The sequence below is a fragment of the Athene cunicularia genome, assembly GCF_003259725.1.
Source record: "Athene cunicularia isolate RWA chromosome 5 unlocalized genomic scaffold, athCun1 chr5_part1, whole genome shotgun sequence".
In the NCBI taxonomy this organism is placed as follows: Eukaryota; Metazoa; Chordata; class Aves; order Strigiformes; family Strigidae; genus Athene; species Athene cunicularia.
In genome coordinates, this window is record NW_020799101.1 from 42468214 (window position 1) to 42488238 (window position 20025).

Sequence of the window (20025 nt, forward strand, 5' to 3'; positions counted from 1 at the left end):
AGATGTGCCAAGTCCATGTCAAAGACAGCAGCTGTGCTTGCTCCTGTTCCCACTGGAACTCACTACCTGCTCTGCCACTGTCTCCAAGGCGGGGGCAGGTCTGGACCAAGGGGAAGTCCTCAGCAGAGCAGGCTTCAGACTTCTGCACAGCAGCCTGGACAGAGTGCCCAGCAGTGGTGCATGCCAGAACTCCAAGAATCTGCCAGCGCTAGAGTGAGGCATCCCGGAAAACTCTTCTCCAACCATGATGGAAATTTTTCTGTAGGTAGGTTGGCTCTGGCTACGGAAATGGACATCTGTAAACGCTCTGCATGCATCACATCTACCATGAATGGGCCTCAAGACTCCTCCAGGAATTGTGCAGGGGAAAAAAAGAGATGCCAGGCTGAGCCAAAGCAGAAGCATTTTTTTTCCAGGCTCTGTTTTAGTTTGTTTTCAAGCAGAGCAGTAAACAGCTCTGCTTAGACCTGCACCACCCTGTCTGACCGAGCCCCCATCTGAGACATAGCTCCTCCAGCTCCCAAGTGCCAGCACATCCTCAGGCTACCCCACGCTGAGGCAATACAGGGATGCATGAAACCTTCCTCACCACACAAGGGAATCCCGTTTTTCAGGCTGCTCTCCTGTCGGATCAGGGATGTGGTTGGCTCAGGGCAGGTTTTAGAGCCTCATTAACACTCTGCAATGAGGCCTGGCAGCAGCTGATTTGATTTAAGGTTCATTTCCAGGCTGTGATTTAAGAGAAGATTTGCTTAATGTTCTCTAACAGACTCTTCTGACTGGGAGCTTGAGTGCTGCCTAATGACAGCCTTATTTATTGTAATGTCTTTGCAGTGCAGAGTCTCGAGGAGCCGGGCAGGAGCGCAGCAGCTGCCGGCAGGTGCTCAGACAGCAGGGGAAGCATCCCTCACCGCAGAGGGGTAACGCCGGAGCATGCATTCCTTCATCACAGACAGACAGATACTGCACCCCTTTTCTGCTCTGAGAGGTCAGCAAGACAAACCACTCGCTGCTTGCCTAAGACAGGCAGTGCTGCATCTCTGCGTACCTTTTTAAGCAGGATTATAGAAGCACTCCCCTTTCTCCCTAATGCAGTACTTGGATGATGGGAAACACAGAAGTGCCCACTCACCTCCAGACTGGTTGAACGGTGATTTGCAATCAAGATTCCCAAATACTCCTCCCTGTTTCCCAGTGCTGGGCTTCCAACTCAAAGGCTGGGCCTGCTTTTTCCTCCTGGGAAGGGGGTGGTCATCATTTGACATTCGTAAGCTACCTTGAGCTGCTGAGCAGGATGTACCTATCCCGAGGCTGAACGCGGAGACAACCATCACACAAATGAAGACAGTAGGTCAAGCAAGGGTTTGTCATATTTTAATGACATTGATCTTTGGTGTTTCCCTCGTTAGCACTCACACGCTCCCCGTCCTTCCTCCACAAGCCTTCTAGGGATGGAGAGTTACAAACGAAAAGGAAAATCACATTTGAGACTAAAAACAAAATATCAGAGCCTTGATTTCTCCACTAGAAACTACATGTACAAGGTCAAGATTTCACATGCAACACCTTACATCACAGACTCATACCTCACACCCTGGCCTAGAGCTGAAAGACATTCCCTGCCCCCTGCCAAGGAGGTGTAGCTCAGTCCTGGCACCATGAAACCACTGGGATGGCTCATTCATGTTAATATTGGCACAGCTTAGAACATCCTTGCGTGAACTGCATCCTGACTAGAGAGCAGTAGCCCTTGTCCCTCTACCCATCTATACAGCATCTCTGCTTAGGTTCCTGCCAAGTAGTAAGCTAGCTCTCTAAAAAGGAAAGAGCCCCACTTGTGAGCAGATCCTGTGCCATGCAAGTTTCGGCAAAGCCCAGTTCTTCCCAGAAGAGACCACAGCTCAGGCAGGACAGGTCTCAGAACACCACTCTGAGGTGGAAGCAGTGCTGTGCCACAGAGCGGCACTGTGGCCTGGAAGACTCCTCCACTCCAGCAACAGAGCTGGAGCATCACACCCGGGTTTGCCCAGGAGGACTGCCTGTCTCCAGGAGGATGCTGCAGGCCCCCTTCCCTTTTCTCACTCTACTGATCAGCCCCTGGGCATAAAAGGGCAGGAAAGAGGAAAGGAAAGGAGGTTTACAAAGGATGACACTGAATTGCAGGGTTAGGGCTGAGCTCAGGGGATCCCATGGGTCTTCAAAATCTGCATGATGTGCAGCCAGTACAGTTCATATTTCTGTTAACTCTTCAGCAGTGGGAACACTGGAAATACAGTACGCTTTTTTCCCCCATGGCTTCCCTTGCAGTCCTCATCCCCTCCCTCTCACCCAGGATAGAGAAGCCCTCTGAACCACCAGTATCCTCGTCAGAGCCACACATCCCTACTCTTCCAGCTCCTGGCCAGCTGTGAGGTACAGGTCTCTGCTGAGCAGTACAAGGGTAGCACCAACACACAACTCAACCTCTACCTGTTCCGCGACTCCCCACTGGTGCTGTCATTACTATAGAAGTTGGTACTGTCAGGAAGATGGTTATTATTAATTAGGTCACTGTATTCAATTGGTCCCTCAGTGTCCATGGAGGACTGGGCCTGCTCTGGCAGGTCCAGCTCACCTGCGCTTTGTCCTTCACTCCCATTAGAGGCTGTCCGCGGGCTCAGGCCATGCTCCGACAGCTGCATAGACTCTGAGAGGATCCGTCCCTCCAGCTCAGCTGCCAGCTGCTGCGAGGTGGACTGCTGCGCTGCTGCGCCCTCCGCCCCGCTGGACTCTGCACCAGTCTGAGAGCTGCGGTGGATCCGGTGGCTCACAATGATGTTGTTGCCAAAGCCGCCCATGGACGCCATGGTGGTGCTCTGCTCCCGCTGGACCACGGCAGTCATGCCACCTTCTGCCATCAGCCTTTGGATCCTACTCAGGGCATCCTCCCCACTGGCCCCATATTCTGGACCTTCACCTGCAAGAGAAAGCAGAAGCAACTTTGGTGCACAAGGCAAGCTACAACACAAAGAGAAAGCATGCGGGGTAGGATGTGTCACACAGTGTGCGTGTGCTGGGACAGAAGATGGGTTTTGATCCAGAGGGAGCCCAACATTTTATTTCCATAACTTTTGGTGAAGTGCCAGACAAAGGCACCAAATGCTGTCAAGAAAATCTTGCCCAATCCCATGGGTATCCCTCACAAACTTGCATGTCCAAGCTGAGGAGAGGCAGCTCTTATCTAGCCATACAGGTAGGGAAAAAAGATGAGTCAGAGGCACTATGTTTTCTCACAGCTGCAGAGACAGTCCAGCCAGTCCCTCAGGGGCAGGAAGAAAAACCTCAGCTTGCACTGCAATAAACCAAACATTTCACTGTGGTGCAAAAGAGTCCTGTGGCCTTTCTTACTTCACTTGTTTGAAAACACCCCAGGCAGGTGACCTGATGGCAATTTCCCCAGTATCAAGGAGGACACAGGCAACAGACCAAGAGCAGACAGCAGCTACAGAAGAGAGTCCACATCACCTATGATCAAGGGGAGATCTAGGCTTCCTGCTCCCCTTGGCTGATATGTTTTGAGGAATGCAAAAGACAACTCTTAAGATCTAGAGTCTTTGTCTACTCTATCTCTGAGCCTTCCCTTCACAGTCACGCTGTACTGAGCTCTGAGGGAACCATCAGCAGATGCTTTGGTTGCTGAAGATTACTTTTGAAAAACAAAATCTCCCAGAAAAATAGTCCATATAGGAGATTAAATCCCCATGGCAGGAAAGTCCAGCCCAGTTCTGCTTCCCAGCATCCTCCTTTTGCTACAAATCCTACCCAGACCGGTTGGGGAAAAGAATCGGTAATCATAAACTGGTAGAATCATTCCACACTGGGATCTTGATGATTCTTATTAAAGCGATAAATCTCACTGCCAGCTCCATGAAGCTACAGCAGTGCTGATTAGAGGAGAAAAGAAAGCTGTGAGCTCTCCTGGCACCACAGAAATGAACACAAATGTCAACAAGGCTAGATGTAGGCAGGACTTAAAACACAATAAAAACCAAAATACCACCCTGACTAGGAAGACAAAACCGCTCGGGGCTGTGGGATAGAGATCATGTAGCCAGCATGGGAGATGGAGTATTCAGCACAGTCTACACCATGCCACTGTAGAGGCTGTTTTTTAAAAAAGCAAGATAGTTAAAGCTGTTAACATGTTACGCAGTCAGTGACGGCTTCTTCCCTTTCCTCATGGGCTCAGTGGTACTTGCATCAAACACCACCAGCTTCCTCCACCACAGGGCACAGCTAATTTAATCTTCAGGCAAGTCTGCTGACATACTGCCCTGCTGTAAAGATATTACAGACATTAAGGGCAAATTTAATCCTCACAAGTAGAATAAGTCCCTGTCTGCTAGGAATGTAGTAAGCCTGCTCTACTCCCTATATATACAGCAATTACACAACTCCTCGGTTAAAGCATCAGCGAGACCACAGAGACATCAGTAACCACGTGAGAATCTGGAGCCTAGAGGAGTGAGCAAGTATACCTCCTGGGCAGAGCCTGGCCCACAGCTCTAGCAGAGAATCCCTGTTCAGGATGTGGCTGACGTTAACTAGGAACCTGGCTGAGCAGCACAAAGACTGAGAACAGACAGAGGCAACTGTTAAGACTGGAAACTTCAGCGTGAACAACATGTGTGCCAGGGGATATCGAAGCATTGATCATGAGCAGCAGCGAGTGGAAAGTGTGAAAAGCACGGTTTTTGATTCAGTCATCGCGTCCTCCTGAGGGTACAGTGGTAAGCACTTCGTCACCAACCATCCGGCCAGGCCAGAGAGGACGTTTGAGAAAGCCAAGACATGCAACTGGCTTAGTGACATGCCAGTCAGCCCTACCTACACAAGTCCTGACACAGCAGGTACTGTGCTCTTGACAGATCACTTACTATAAAGTAGCCCAATACAGGAGCATTAAAACCACGAATCAGCAAGAATCCCCAGCCAGTGCTCCTCAGCATTATAAACATGTGCTTCACCAGAGGAGTCCCTGCAGGCAGAGCACAACACAGCACCCCCTGCTCTTCCCTGCCCCTTAATTACCATGTGCCATTTCTGAATTTCCAGTTGAGGCAGCTGCTTGCTCAGAAAACAAGGCAAGGGCTGATGCCGCAGCAGAAATCAGCAAGTCATGAGCCTTCAGATTATGAGCATGGAGATACAGCACTGCTGGAAATTCCTTTCTGGTCTGTCAAGGACCAGGCGTGAGCCTCACCATTCAAGCATCCAACAAGCACGTCTGCTTTGGGGGTTGGCCTCTCATTTCCCCCCCGTTAGGCTTCGACAATGGCTTTGGCTGACTGGTTCAGAGCAAAGCTTCCTGTGCGATTTGCCTTGAGCTGAGCTACAGCACAGATTCACATACAGCCCTGTTTCTACTGCCTGGTGACTCCCACACACGTTCTTTCACCACGCTACATTAGTACTCAGCACAAGTGAAATAAGCTAACTTCCATTTGGTGGAGGTTCAGAGTGTGCACACAGGCACTTACCCAAAACAACAGCAAAGCTGTAAACCTCAGACTGCTAGATGTTACAACTTGCTGCAGTGGCCAAACCCCATTCCCTGTGCCACCAGCTGAATAAAACCAGGACAGAGAGAAACCCCATACTTGTGACACTTTTTTCCAGACTCCAAAGGCTTTAGGCATATCCAGAGCTTGAACCTGAGCTTATGCAGGAGTAGGCCAAGTGACAGCACATCTAATTCTTCATACGAAGGAAACTCCTCTCATTTTGTGCTCAAAACTACATTCTGATCTCCCAGGCTCTGTAAAATCTTTTACCGTAAGCTCTCATTCTTCTCAGTCTACCTTCTAGGGTCAGAAAAATAGAAAAGCCTCACAGAACACTACAGACAAAATCTAGAAAACTGAACTAACCATCAGTCTAGCTGACTGGCTCCAACATTTAACAAAATACTCTTTAGCTAATACATCTGTCTTTAGAAGTCCTTGGCCATGCTACTCCAGCAACACAAAAGCTTGACACAGAAAACTACAAGGGCGAAACATCTAGCAAACTTTTAGTGGAGCTGGGCATAACACAGAAGCATTTCCACTCTTAAATGAAGTGGTTTAAGTACTTATGGGGATACAACTTGTTTATCTTTGGGCATGGACAGCACACATCTGATAAAGAGCAAAGCCCAAAGCAGCAAGGATAAGATCAGGTTCCTCTGTGGCTGTGTAATATACTGATATCGCTCTTGATTTTTATCCTATTTTCAGCTTTCCTCTTTCTAAAACCAGCAGTAGTTAGTAGGCATGCTTGCAAACAAAGCTTCAAAATTAGAACTAAGAGTAAGCACTACAGAGATATCTAAGTCTTCAGAGAACATGGAATAATAGCTCTGAGGTGTGAGCTGACCCGCTAATTCAGATGCTCAAAGATAAAAATATCGGTATTTTAAAATGAATTCACTCCTTGAATAAGAATAGGAAAGGGAGGGTCACAGCATAGCATAACCAGCTATGAATAATCACACCTCCCTTAGTGCTAGAAGAAATACTACCAGTTACTTTTCTCTCCAACCAAGCTCTGAAGCATATTCACACTTCCTTTCTGAAGTAACTAATCCAAACAACTCCACAGAACTCAGAAAACAGGCAACCGCTTTGACTTACAACAAATTTCTTAGCAATACCTCACCTTGGTGATTTGTATGAGTGAAACATTTTTGTAACAAGAGTTTAAAAGTATCCTCCATCATTTAATCCCAAGAGAGCCAGGTACTTGGAGCAGCTCACACTGTAAAGGCTTGCATAATACATGCTTCTCTCAAACCTGAGTCTATTTTTTAGGTAGTGCTTTTCAGAGAGTTTTAAAGAGAAGCCAAAATTTGCAGTTCTATAGGACATATGACACCTTTTTCAGATGGATGGGCAGATAAAAAAAAAAGGCTAAGGGTTCTACCCACGTTCCTACTTGGAGAATGAGAGGCAGATCTCCACACTAATCGCACAAAAGTCACATCACATCCAACAACAGTATTGCAAGAATGTGTTCAGCTAACGTAAACCAACACGCTTCTTTATAGCATTCATGAGGTTTGGCTGGGGACAGGGTATTCCTGCCCATGCAGCCCCTGGCATGTGTTCCTAATGTCTCAGTTTAAATAAGTTAGATCACATGCAGGCACACTCACTCCTTAGGCATCCTCAGGATGCTTTGCTTACGCCAGCAAAGTTTCACTTGCATGTGCTGTCTTTTCACTGTTTGAACAGACTGAATCCTACAAACCCAATGCTTCATTTTACAACCAATTTCCTTCTCAAAAAGTATCTGCTGCATCCTCTAAAAGCAGTTGGACAGGAGGGAAATTTGTACTGGCTGGTGAGAAAAATAGGTTAAAAACGGTATACAGCATGACAGTAGCCATTATGTTGCTCCCCCGAAGACAGGCAAAGTAGCAATCCACTGACAGCAGGTCTTCTGACGGCTACAATTTCAGTAGTTCCTAACACATGCCCACTTGCGCAATGAGCACTGAGCTGGCTATCTGAATTTTAAGACAATGCAGATGATAGGAACTGAAATTACAATTGCCTTTCAGTTCCTTCCATCAAGTTTTTTTTGAGCGTCAGTCATTTTTTTTTTTCTTTTTAAACAACTGGATTCTCTGGAAAATGTATTGATATACTCTTAATAGCCAGGGAACACCATGGGAGCCCAACCAAACAAGTGTCATGAAGCTCTGCAAATGTCCCTTTCTCTCAGCCTGCAGCACCTTTTGCATGTTGCAGTCCCTGACAGTTACTGCCACTCGCACCCTACTCCACAGATCCAGCAGCCTGAACAAGTGGCAGCCACAGCCCAACCCAGTCTGGATCGGGAATTACAATTTCTAAAGGTTAAAGCTTTGGGCCATTAGATCTCATTAGGAATTTTTGTTGGTTTTTAAGTGACATTTAATTTGCCAGCTGAATACAGATTCCTTCCCATCACACCTGTCCATCTGCAAGGGAAAGTGGAGTACAATCCCCAACTGACTGTTTCTAATTAAAAGTCCCTCAAAGTTACAACTCCATCACAATTTCCACTATGCCTGTCAGCTTAAAAGAAAGTAGGAGATGGCTGAAATAATGGCTTATGCATTTCTCAGTATCTCTCCTAGTTTTCTCTCAACTCTAACTTCCTTTGGTTTATGTGTGGCTTGGGAGAAGAGTTCACAAGGCAGCTATCAACTGCCACAAAACAAAAAGATACAGACATTAGAGGGATTCACTTCTAATAGTCATCATATACTCATTCCTCCAAAGGATGTAGAAAGATAATCAGAATAGCAAAGTCTCTGCAGAGCTTTGCATGAGAAAAGGAAACTATTTATACCCACACAGAGCTTAATTAGATTTCTGATGCAATTCTGCATACCTTTTTTTTTTTTTTTTTTTTTTTTTTTTTTTTTTTTTTTTTTTGTACAGTAAGCACATATCTGCAAGAAATGCCCTAAGCCAGAATTCCCCACAACGGTAGGCTGACAGGATATAGGACAGAAATTCACTCTTGGGGGTAGCACTAGCCTTTGTTTTACTTTCTTTTCATTTTTTTAAACATTCAAAGGGGGGGTTTGGGGAGTTTGTCTTGTTTTGGTTTTTTTCCCTCATGACAAGGTAGTAACTAAATCACTTCCCTTTACATTACTCAGAATCACATCTGATTTATCCATTCTGCTGCTGCTAATACTGCTACGCTTTTACATAGTGATTTACATCTTCAAAGACCCATACAAAACACTAATTAATCTTCACGGTCCCTGGTGTACTGTACTATGGGAAGATTTATTCCCATTTAGTAGATGATTAATAATTTGCCCTAAGTCACACACCAACTTAGTGGTAGCAATTTTTTCCTTTCTCTTTTTTTCCTTCCTGTCATTGACCTCTCAATCCTGCTGTTAGGAAACACTGTTTCCTTTCAACAAAGGGTTATGGTAGACACAAGGGGCAAATTAACCATCAGAAAAGCAGCACAGCATCTAATCTAGCCTGCCTGAACACACTGGACAAGCATCACAAGAGTTTATGATGCTGAAAATACAGTAACCACAAGCAGTGCAATACGGCTCAAGTATAATGTGAAGCATGAAGAGTCTGGTTGAACCAGATCACTGATGCCACAAGTCCCCAGCTAACTGATTGAGGTGTTGGTAACAACAGCTGAAAATTTGACTTTCTGCTCCATGATAGGTTCTTGTACTCTTCCTCTGTCACGGATTACATAAGTTTTTTTGATCCTACATGCTCCTGATAGTTAATGTCTTGACAACTCCCTGCTTTGAGCTGCTCTTAGAGCCCTTGCAGAGGAATTTCCACTCAGGATGCAATTCATCAATTACAGGATAAAATCACTTTGGCTCATCTCCAGTGCATATGTCCATATTGGAATAACTCCTTTATTCTAAAAATCCTTATATAGTACACAGGAGTGTGACAGCCCATTTTTTAGGTGAGGCCACTTACAAGAGTGATAAGTCAGCATCTGAGCCAGAAATCACACCAGATGTGGAACTGTGAGAGACAATTTGTAACTCCCCAAAAACAAGACCTGAGGGAAAAAACAGTCAGAGAGAGATAAGGGATGGGGGACCTGAGGCCCTCTGAGCCAAGAAACGTCTCAAACACAAGTAGTGAAACTAGTCACAGGGTGGATAGTGTGGATTTTAGAGCTGATAAGGCTACTTGGACAGCACAGGATGCAGCTGGAGGAGGGAGCCCTGTGAAGATAGGATGGTTCTGCTCTGGTCCATCTTGTAAAGTTTCAAGGGCCATCTGTCCAGTGAATGACTTTTGCTTTATTATCCATGAATCACATATTAAAGTTGACACCCTTGAATGTTCTAATAAAGATTAACAAGATCACGCTAGTTACATTATCCCATGAAGAACCTTACCCCTCCCCCATACATGGGATACACAGGTATGTGGGTTGACCTAGGGGACAGACCCAAGGAAAGTGGGTATAAATTGAGGAGGGGACAAGGAGTGAGAGGAAGAAACTATAAAGAAGACATGAAGAAGTGAAGACGACAGATGAATCCCTAAAATTTGGACAGGACCAACACAGGAACCTGGACCAGTAATCCAGCGATCTCTATTTCAATATTCTCTTTATCTCCCTCCTTTTCTTTTTCCCCTTTTTCCTCACTACCATTAAGTAAAGCAAGGCATACTATATTGCTTGCCATAACTTGTTATATACTTAACCAGTTATCATGTATCCAGTTAGTACACTGTGGGAAGTTAATAAACGTCTGGACTTTGAGAGTTGTCTCACCTTTGTCCACTCCGCTGGAGGCTTTATGAATTAAGTCACTGGTCTCCCTCATCTAAGCAGGATGTGACAGGAACCTACCAATCTTCTTCCAAGCAAGAAAGGAGACAAAGAGAAGTCTCTGTCCTAGGTTTGTTATTTGTGCTCCCTTTCTTCCAAACGCTACATGTTTTGCTCCTTTGTAGAGATAGCCTGCCCAAGGCACTGGTAAAGGACAACCCTTCCTCATCTCATTAATAGTCTAGTTAAAAACCATGACCTAGATCTGAAAACTGAAAGGTTAATTATAAAGAATGAGATAACAAAACCTCCAGATGATTGCAGAACTGCAGCAGAGAAAAGCAGCACTGGAGAACTCCACTGGTTTAACAGAGCAGAGAAAGATCCCCAAGCCTGCTGTGTCAGCCATCATGGCCTTGATGCAAGAAGGTCCCACACTGTACCCTGTTCTCAGTCTGCACACCACATTCAATGGAAGAACCAGTTCCCATAAGATCAGCATTTGTCCAGACAGCCTACGTTCCAGCCTTTTTCACACGCCCTCAACTGGACTAACCTTCTAGAGAAGTTAATCCCAGCTCTGCTGAGATAAGCAGATGGGAAACCCCACCAGGTCAGGAATTTGCTACTTAACTTTGAACAGAAGAGCCGAGATCAGAGAAAGCTTTATCACACAGGCTGGATGCTGTACAACAGCAACTGTGGAAGAGTCACATGCCAAAAAGCATCTTTCAGAGTAACAGAGCACAAGTAAGCATACAGGCAAAAACTGCATGTCACGGGCTGCTTCCCAAAGCCAAGTGGGTTCATCATGAACCAACACCTTCAAAACAGTCTCTTTGATTTTCTCTGTCTTTCTTGTGGATATACTGCCCAACTTTTTCCTAGGCAAGCCTTCAGAGCTGGATTCAAGAGACAAGAAGTCCGGAGAAAACCACCATGCTTTCAAAAGTGATTTTATCATCATGTAGGAATTGTACACCAGCTGCTTCCAGCTCTTTACACGTTGCTAAGTTTTCCTGTACTGGAAAACACTAGAGACATTTTTGAATAGCTGAGCCGGACACTCATCACAGCTTGCATCAATCAGACTACGCAGGATACTCATACCTGCTTTGTGAGAACTGATTTGTATCCAGGTTCTGAGCTTGTGAAGCCTGCACAGGTTTTCAATGCAGAGGTTGATAAGACCAAGTTAAGTTCTTAACAGAGAGGCAGAAAGGATAATTCTTAGCAGCTTGCAGCCTTACTGAAGGTTAGAGTTCAGGAGATTTGTAAGAAGTGATGCCAGTACAGCTGATTCTACAAAGATGCAATGAAGAAGAGTCCATTTTGCCCTCTAAAAGCATGTGAAAAAGACAACTTCTCTATTTATATAGCTCCTGATCATCTTGAGCTTAGCTACAGGCAAATTAGGCTGGAGAAATCTTTGCTGAAGAGATAACAGGAGTGTCCAAATGCCTTGACAGGATGTGGAACCTGTGTGGAAACTCCTCACTCACCAGGTAAGCTCTGTCAGATAAATCATTGCTTGAGCTCCTACCTTCCCCAGTCCCTGCAGAGGCGGATTCCTGCTCCTGTACCTCCCTCTCTGTCTGAGTCTCGGCATTCTGCAGCTGAGGCGCCAAGGTCTGGGTACCCTGCGAAGTCACAGAGGTGGGGGGGTTTCGGGGTTGCAGGCCTATGGCATTCATCAGGCCCATGTCCCTGTCTGTTCTCCATGTGGCTCTGCTGGTTCTGAAAAGAGAGAAAAACAAATAAGACCAGGAGCATTGGAGGCAATGTGTCCCAGCAAGATTGAAGCATCCACCTGAGCCTCTTCTTGCCTCCACTCCAAACAGGCACCTGCTAGCCACTGTGCAGATGGGGCTGGAGGGAACTGTGACCTGCACTTATTTACACACACACAGACATCCCTCTCCAACCTCAGCTGGCTGGTCTCATCTCTTGAGTTTTAGGTCAACAGATTCTTGCAGTCCACCCACCCTTCCACAGAAGCAGCGTGCCTGCCAGGCACAGACTGATCTCCCTGCAGCATCACTAAGCCTGGAGAATGACTCTGTCTTGAAGTCAGAGTTGAGTAGGCAACACGACACGCCACGCAGGACCGTAAACACACACACACACAACCTCCCTCTGCACATCGGTTTTTAACTCCCAAGGACGCAGTGTGTATCCCTTCCCTCCTCTGGACCTTCTAGTTTGTCAGCATCACACATGAATTAACTCCAGCAGGCATTCCTGCCTGTTCCAATCGGACAAGAGAAATTCTCTGTTCTCAAGAGCAAACAACAGGAACTGCCTCAAGGCTCATTAGCTTCTTCTCAGAACTGAACAGCTGAAGTGTACAACACTACAAGAGCTGAATCCTGACAATGCTTGGATGCTGTTTCCAAAACTGACCTCTGGCTGTGCTGAAAATGATGGATTCTAGGAAAGACTGCCTCATTCACAACCCTTCTTTATAATGTTTTGAAACCTGCCACACTTTTCTTGCTCTTTGAGCTAGTTCATTCTTGAGCAGTATTTCTGCCTTCAAGTTGCACCTAACCCACCATGCAGGACTGACATTTGTTGTCAAAAAACATGAGTAGTGGCAATATCCACTGACATGGCAGAGTAAAGAAACTCTACTGCTTATTTTTTACTCTCAATCAGTCCAAGGCTGTAGGGACAGCACAGACATGGCCCTGTACACCCGTTTGTAACTTCTCTGGGATCCTGGAGTTCCTAATTCAGAAACAAGACCGCCACCCTCTTGATGAGAACAGCTGGCTTAAGGAAAAACACTCTTCACTGGGACAAGAAGCAAGGGACTGCAGCATCACCCTCATGTTTACAATAACTAATGTGTGTATCACTGGACAGACTGGATGAAGCAGCCAATAGGGCTGTCAATAGAGTTTATTACTGAGAAACAACTGTCCCATGACCAGAAACCAGAGGGATGAAAATCAGTCACCAAGACCGCCCAATGGATTTGCATCCATGTCTGTGAATGCTCACCCCGTTCTTCAGTTATCCTCCAAAGGCTGTTTACTTTGCATGGTGCTTTTGATGCATCAAACCCCACATGTTCCTCCCACAGCTTGCTCAAGGGTGTTACTGAGGCCACGGATGACACATGTACTTCACTATCTTTGGCAGCACTTTGGGGCACTGAATGTCACTTACTGGCAGCAGGCCAGGTGGCCCAACTAGGCAGTGTCAGAGGTGGAAAAAATTGCCTAAGAAGTGTTAGGTCTCCTTAATCCACACCCAGGAGACTCACCCAGGCCGCTCAGTGCTCCTGCTGCTGGAATGCACAGCGAAGACGTTCTCATTCAGCTGGTCCCAGTGGTACTCAACTCCAGAGTTTAAGGCCCTTGAAACACCAAAGAAGGAAAAAATATTAGTATGGCAGGACACGATTCCAGCCAGCACACATTACATCCCCACAACACAAAGGACACTGTTGATTCCTGACCTACAGAAACTGCAGATCTGGCTCAGTTCATGTTTTTGTTAAAAGGGCTCATCACCATAAACAGCCTTGCAAACATGGAGCATTGTATTACCCAGATTGCTCTGGAATACTCCATTAATTTCCTTTCAATATTAGCACTGAGGCACAGCAACAGGAGCAGAGAGATTTTCAGGAAATGAAGACTTACAACTGTGTGTATAAAATCAGGTTACCCTAACTCCAAGTGACTAAACAAAGAATTGGAATGGGAAGGACATTCTGTGGTGCCTGCCAGATTTCCTGTACTAGGTAATGCGGAGTAAAACACTGCTTTTATTCGACATTTAGTTTCTTTGCAAATGGTTCTCATTCTACCTAGAAATAAATCTCTATACAGCCCTCTCACTGACAATCACTGCAGAGCAAGGGCAGATGTAGAGGATATTTTAATGTTTCCACAAAAGTTTGTGCTAAGTCAACTACCTGTGTGTCTGAGAAGTCCAAAACTTGAATTTTACAGCTAATGCTACTAAGCTTAACAGAACAGCCAATGCTCTGGCAACCTTCCACAGTGCATTTCCCAAAAAGATACGTGAAGCCAGCGCTGGCTAATCACTTCACAGCAACAGGCAAGGTTAACAATGTATTGCTAATCATCACATCATTGCTAAAGACTACAGGCAATCACAGAAACTAAACCACCATAATGCTGTAAGTGCATCTCCCGCTATTTCTAAGGTCCAACAGCTCTTAGACTGGAAGAGGGTAAGAGTGAACCCAGTTTACTCTGTGCCATACAGAAATGTGAGATGACAGGCACACACTGTGCAGTCCAAGGCAGTATGGCAATCTTCCACCTACTGCTGTGTCCTGCTTCCAGATGCACTATGGGCTGCACTGCCACAGAAGAGACTTTCTGTACAATATTTTGCCATGCCATGCCAACACACCAGCTCCTGGGAGCTGGCCTGGGAGTTTCGAAAGGGTGCCATGTACCATCATGTACCTGCTGGACTGCAGATTTGCCCCTGACTAGTTAACAGTGCTGTGCAGTGGTTAACCACCAGGCAAGTGAAAAAAGAAAAAAAGAAAAAAGGTCCTGTGTAGAGAGAAGGGGATTGTGTCTGAAGAGATGGACTTGCACCACACTGCAGGCAGCCTCAGAGCATGAACTAAGGGTAGTCCCACAGTCTGAAGGAAGGATTCAGGGCAAGTAGCTGGCAGCTGTTTATGGCTTGGGCACAAACATGGTGTTTTACATAGATATAAAAGCTGTTGTCCCTGTAATGAGCTGCCTCAGCAGAACTGGCAAGAACTCCAGCTCAGACATGCTGCAATAGGAGAGCTGTGTGTGCCGGGGGCCTCAGGCTAGGCTCAGGCTAGGCTCTGAGGTGATAGTAGCCCAGGTCGGGACCAAGGGCGAAAGCTGGAAAAAATTAGGTCAACAAAACCATGCAGGGAGTCTACAGGAAGTAACCAGTCATCACTTTTTTTTTTTTTTTTTTTTGCACTGCATTATACCCCATGAAAGCAGCTGCCAGGGAGATGCTGATTTACAAAGGCTTCGGAGTTTACTGACAGATGGTAACCTGTCACTAAAATTGTGCCAGTCCCTCTGGCTGCTCCATCCCCTGCCTAGTATATTGAGACTTAGCTGTCACACTTCACTATCTGCAAAGTAGCACACTCCCTAGGCAAGTGAGACTTTCTGACCTGGTAGGCAAAATTTCCAGAAAAAGCCTAGTTTACTTGGTATCTGCAGCTGTTACCCAACAGAGCTAAACTGACCCATGCTCTTTTCCTCCTCCTTCCATGCTTTTTCTTGTTTTCCAAAGTACAGGCGTGGTCCCCACAGCCACCTACATGACTGCATGACTGATATTCCTCGCCAAGGTGCTCCATGTGCCCTACTTGTCTTTGCTAGCTCCCAGTTGTTCTAGAAACCAGAATACTGCAAAGCTTTCCCTTGGCCAAAATGTGAGTTGGCAATACTGTGTTTCCCCTCTTCCCCCAAACACTGTGTCCTTATACTACACAGAAAGCTCAGCTCCTGCACACACACACACGTCTGAGTCTGATTCATCTCACTTCTACAAAAGCATGGCGGTACCAGACTGACATGCACTACACCAGGTTAAAAACTCCCTTCCCTGCGCCTACCTGTTCTGCAGAGACTCACTACTGTACACTCAGGTTGCTGGACAGGAAAGTCTGTTCTAACTCCACGCGATCAATTTGCACCCTTCCCTGGACAGTGAAATCAATAGCCATTCCATTTAATACACGACTTTGCACACTGGTTTTAAATACTGCCATTTATCAACTGAGCTTCACTGCCAGGGTACTATTAGCTGCTCATTTACTGCCAGAGAGTTGAGGACTTGGCTCTCCTTTCCCAGAAGGAGGACATGTAGCAGCTGGTGCCACTGCTCCTGTTGCTGACTCTGGGAACACTGATGAACAGGCTTAAGCCAAGGTCATTAGACTTGGCCACGATGGGAGTTCAACATCCTCAGCACCACTTTAACCTGGCTTTTAGTCAGGACTGTGCATGTCTCCCTGCAGAGCCAGAAAAGTGGCTCAGAATAAACAGCTGGCACTCTATACTGCAGCAGCAAGCATCCTCACAGCTACCCTTCAGCAGGTTCTTCCCCCACCAGCGTCAGCTAACCAATTTATCTTCTCCCAACTCCACCTCTTACAAAAGACTTGAAGCAATAAAATCCTCTACGTGATCTTTCTCCTCTTTTGCAGGCATCTGTATCTCTCTGACTTGCATCTCATCCGCCTCTCCACAGCCCTAAGTAAAATATCCACCTCGCTCTTGATTAGGTCTTCTAGGCTTTGGATGATGGAAGCTACAGAAGAGATGTCTCAGACTGCATCAAGATACAGTGAAGAAAACAAACATCTGAGCTTAACAAAGGGAACTGGTTGGGCACTGTCTTTTATATAAAGATCATAACTCCCCTTCTTAATAAGCAAAGATTTCATTTATTGTGTAGGTTAAGTGCCAGTTTTAAGACCATGCCTGCATTAGAAACTTGATCACATAATCACACTTAAAACTAACTTAAGTACACAACAAGATGCGCGTGACAACCACAATTACCTTGGTTTAAATCAGATTTTCAATTAAGCTTAAAGATTTGCCCTGGTTTAAGCACACCTATTTAAAACAGTGCAATCTCCTTTTTCAGAAAGCCTAAAGGTTTTTTAACACCCATTGCAAAATATTGCTTGAATTTTGTAAGTTAGCAAGTCTTTCACAGCACGTTTCCCAGGAGATTTGCAAATCAAGGCCTGACTATTCATTTCACAGAAGCAGAGCTTACACTAGAGAAATGAATATTTTTCAGGTAATGTAAGCATTTAACTTTTGCTCCATCAAACTCTAGACATGGAAATGCTGGAAGCACTTTACATTTTCCAAGGCATAAGGTAGAAGCTCTGTGTAGCATGGAGCATGTTGCCACTTCGATGTGGATGCAGCAAGGAGGACATCTGTTGCCTAGGGCTTCAGGGTGAAAAATTACAATTCTCCACACTGCGTCAGTCATGGACAGTGAAGTCCACTTAGTCAAGTTCTTATTTTCTTCCTTTTTATGGCTGTCACTAAGCTCTCTAAGCCCTCCCTGGAAATTTCCATTAGCTTTGTTAAATGCAGAACTGCTCACAGCCTGGCTTTCCCAGCAGGGACCTGTTCCGAGATGGACTTTCTCTTCATGCCTGTGTCCAGCTCACATTATTAAGGAGCTTGGAGAGGATGAAGGGCACAGATCTGCATGCTTTGCTGAAAGTCAAATAAGGATTCAGAGTGGAGCCTGTTAAGTACCAAGAGCCAACAACTTATGCAGCACAGCCTCTCCCTCTGCATGGAGGCATTACCTACGCAGCTCAGGTATGTCCCCTTGAAGAAACTAGGGGCAAACTCTAGGAATTAGTGACAAAATTATTCATACGTGACGAGAAACTGAAATACGATTTACTGAATTCGTTTAACCAGTATTTGAAAAGTAAACTGACAAAGCACAGATCAGCACAAATTGACTTAGACATCTGGGTAACCCCCCCAGCTGGCATATCGAAAATAGGGAGTTGAAGAGGAGGAGGGATTAGGACAAAAATTCCCCAGCTCTACCTAACAATACAGCTCAGCAGCAAGATGGCAAGACAAAACAAATAATTTGCAAGTAGGGTGTACAGGTTCAAAAAGGCATAAACGACACCGACTATCTTTTCACTTAAACCATCCCCAATACCGAAGAACGTAGCAGCAACGGGCAAATGTACTGCTCTCCTCCAAGTCCTGCCACATGGAAAGGCTTAACAGCAGCTCACTTGTCTGCTACAGCACAGAATTAGATTTTGATGAAGATATTGCTGCCTGCAATCCTATTTAAGAATATGAGCACACCGCCATTACTACCATGAAGACTGTGGCAAGCCCAACATGAAGATGACTAGCTGCAAAGTGATGCCATGCAGCACACAGCTAGGTGAATATCTGATTTTTATGCTGCCAAGGTTTGCTTTCTCCACAGAAGAGATTACTCTTTAAAGATGATTTCTCAAATATACTGTCCATTCAAGATCACTATGAGCAAGCATAAAAAATCAGGTTAGTTTACAAAGGATTTGTAAGGAATTCCCCAAGATGTCTTTTCCTGCCTTTGTCATTCTTAAACCATTCAAATGGTATCAAGGAAATATAGTCAGCAACAGAGAGCAAGGTGACACTATGCTAAGGAACAGGAATCCATTGTCCTTGTTTGGGAAGGAAAAAGCAGCACATGGTATCTCACACAATGCAATGCTTGGCTGGATTCCAGATGCATCCTTGTCAGCAGCTCATTATCTCTTCTGCCAGCGTGTGATGATCAGCACAGCAAGCCCATCCCTAGCTCCCATGATTAGCTAGGCAACGCTATTGTCAGTATAAGGTAAAGTTTGGCACTCCCAGCAGCTGCCTGGATAGGAAAACAATCATTTCCAACACTCTACCTCATAAATATTTAGCTTTCTGTGCAGGCGATGAACCACTTGCAGAGACAAATCCAAGTGAAAATTGGCTGCAGTGCAAACTGTATGGAACCAGCAAACAGGACTCCTGGAGCAGCTCTGCTGGGCAGTAACTCCCTCTGACCAAGGAATTGGTGGCAGCTTCACCAGCACCAGACTATTTCAGAGCACACCCTCAGAGTACAGCCCAGGTATGACTAGCCAGGGGAAGAGCATGAGACCAAGTATAAGAATTCCTAACAAGGTAAGTCATACAGAACACAAGATCTGCAGTTTACAATTAACAACCACACAGATGCTTAACTGACAAATGAAATTATTCATCACATTCAGAGGAACAATGGAAGGGTCACCCCTTCTCTGCAACTAGCAGCAGGTGCATTTTTACTCCCTACACTGACACAGCCCACTAATTTTCCAGAATCCTGCAAGCTTCGCCTACCTGGAAACCAGCAACCATGCAGAAACACATCCTGACACCTCTCTGAACTGCCAAAAGTGCTGCAGAAGCCGGACAGCAAGCAGCTTGGTGCAGCTGGTAGCCATGTGCCTGCTTCAGGGAGGATGCCAGCTCAACTCAGAACGCTGTGCAAGATGAGTGGACCCATTTATTTGATTGTGCAGTCCTGCCAGCTAGGTTAAAGAGAGGGATTTTTGAAGAGGCTCTATTCAAACTCATTTAAATGAGGTCAGCCTCATAAATTTGGAGGCATTAATACCTAATACATTCTTCTGTCTCGACAGCATGAACATGCACAGGTTTGTTCTGCCCACCAGTAGGCAGCTAAAGCTGGATACAGTCCAGGCTCTTGCAGCCAGCAGATAAGATAGAAGGCACACCTCTAACAGTCATCTCCCCTGGGCAAAAATGTGACATCACAGCTAGGGAAGAGAGTCATCTGTCAGCTAAACTGTTAAATATCTCAAAGAGAGAAAGAAAGAGAGATTAACACAGTAGGAAGAACACAAACACAACAGTTTCTTCCGATCCACAGGGTCACTACAGCTAAAACCCAAAGGGACTTCCAGGAGTCAGCATTTGTAACCTGTCTAGCTGCATGTAGCAGATGAGCACTCGTGACATGGAGGACACGCCAACAGAAAGCTTAAGAGGAATTTGTCTTACATTCCAAGGGAGAAAGCCTTACATGAAGAATCAATCTTCCAACACATTCAACGGGAGCTATAAATGGAAATTAAGCACCAAGACAACGACAGAGCAGAAGAGAGTTCTTTATTTAAGTTTGGATGTTCAATTA

The 20025-nt window shown here is 45.6% G+C and overlaps 1 protein-coding gene across 2 annotated transcripts in view; it reads right to left on the bottom strand.

The window, feature by feature from the left end:
- Positions 1 to 1358: 1358 nt before the first annotated feature.
- Positions 1359 to 20025, bottom strand: part of AMBRA1 (autophagy and beclin 1 regulator 1) — a 135159-nt gene continuing 116492 nt past the window's right edge. For both annotated transcript variants that reach the window (XM_026849788.1, XM_026849787.1), the window contains exons 16-18: positions 13571 to 13663; positions 11843 to 12036; positions 1359 to 2956 (exon numbers count right to left, since the gene is read on the bottom strand). In XM_026849788.1, the coding sequence (XP_026705589.1) occupies positions 2466 to 2956; positions 11843 to 12036; positions 13571 to 13663 (778 nt within the window). In that variant the 3' untranslated portion in view covers positions 1359 to 2465. The remainder of the gene's footprint in view (positions 2957 to 11842; positions 12037 to 13570; positions 13664 to 20025) is intronic.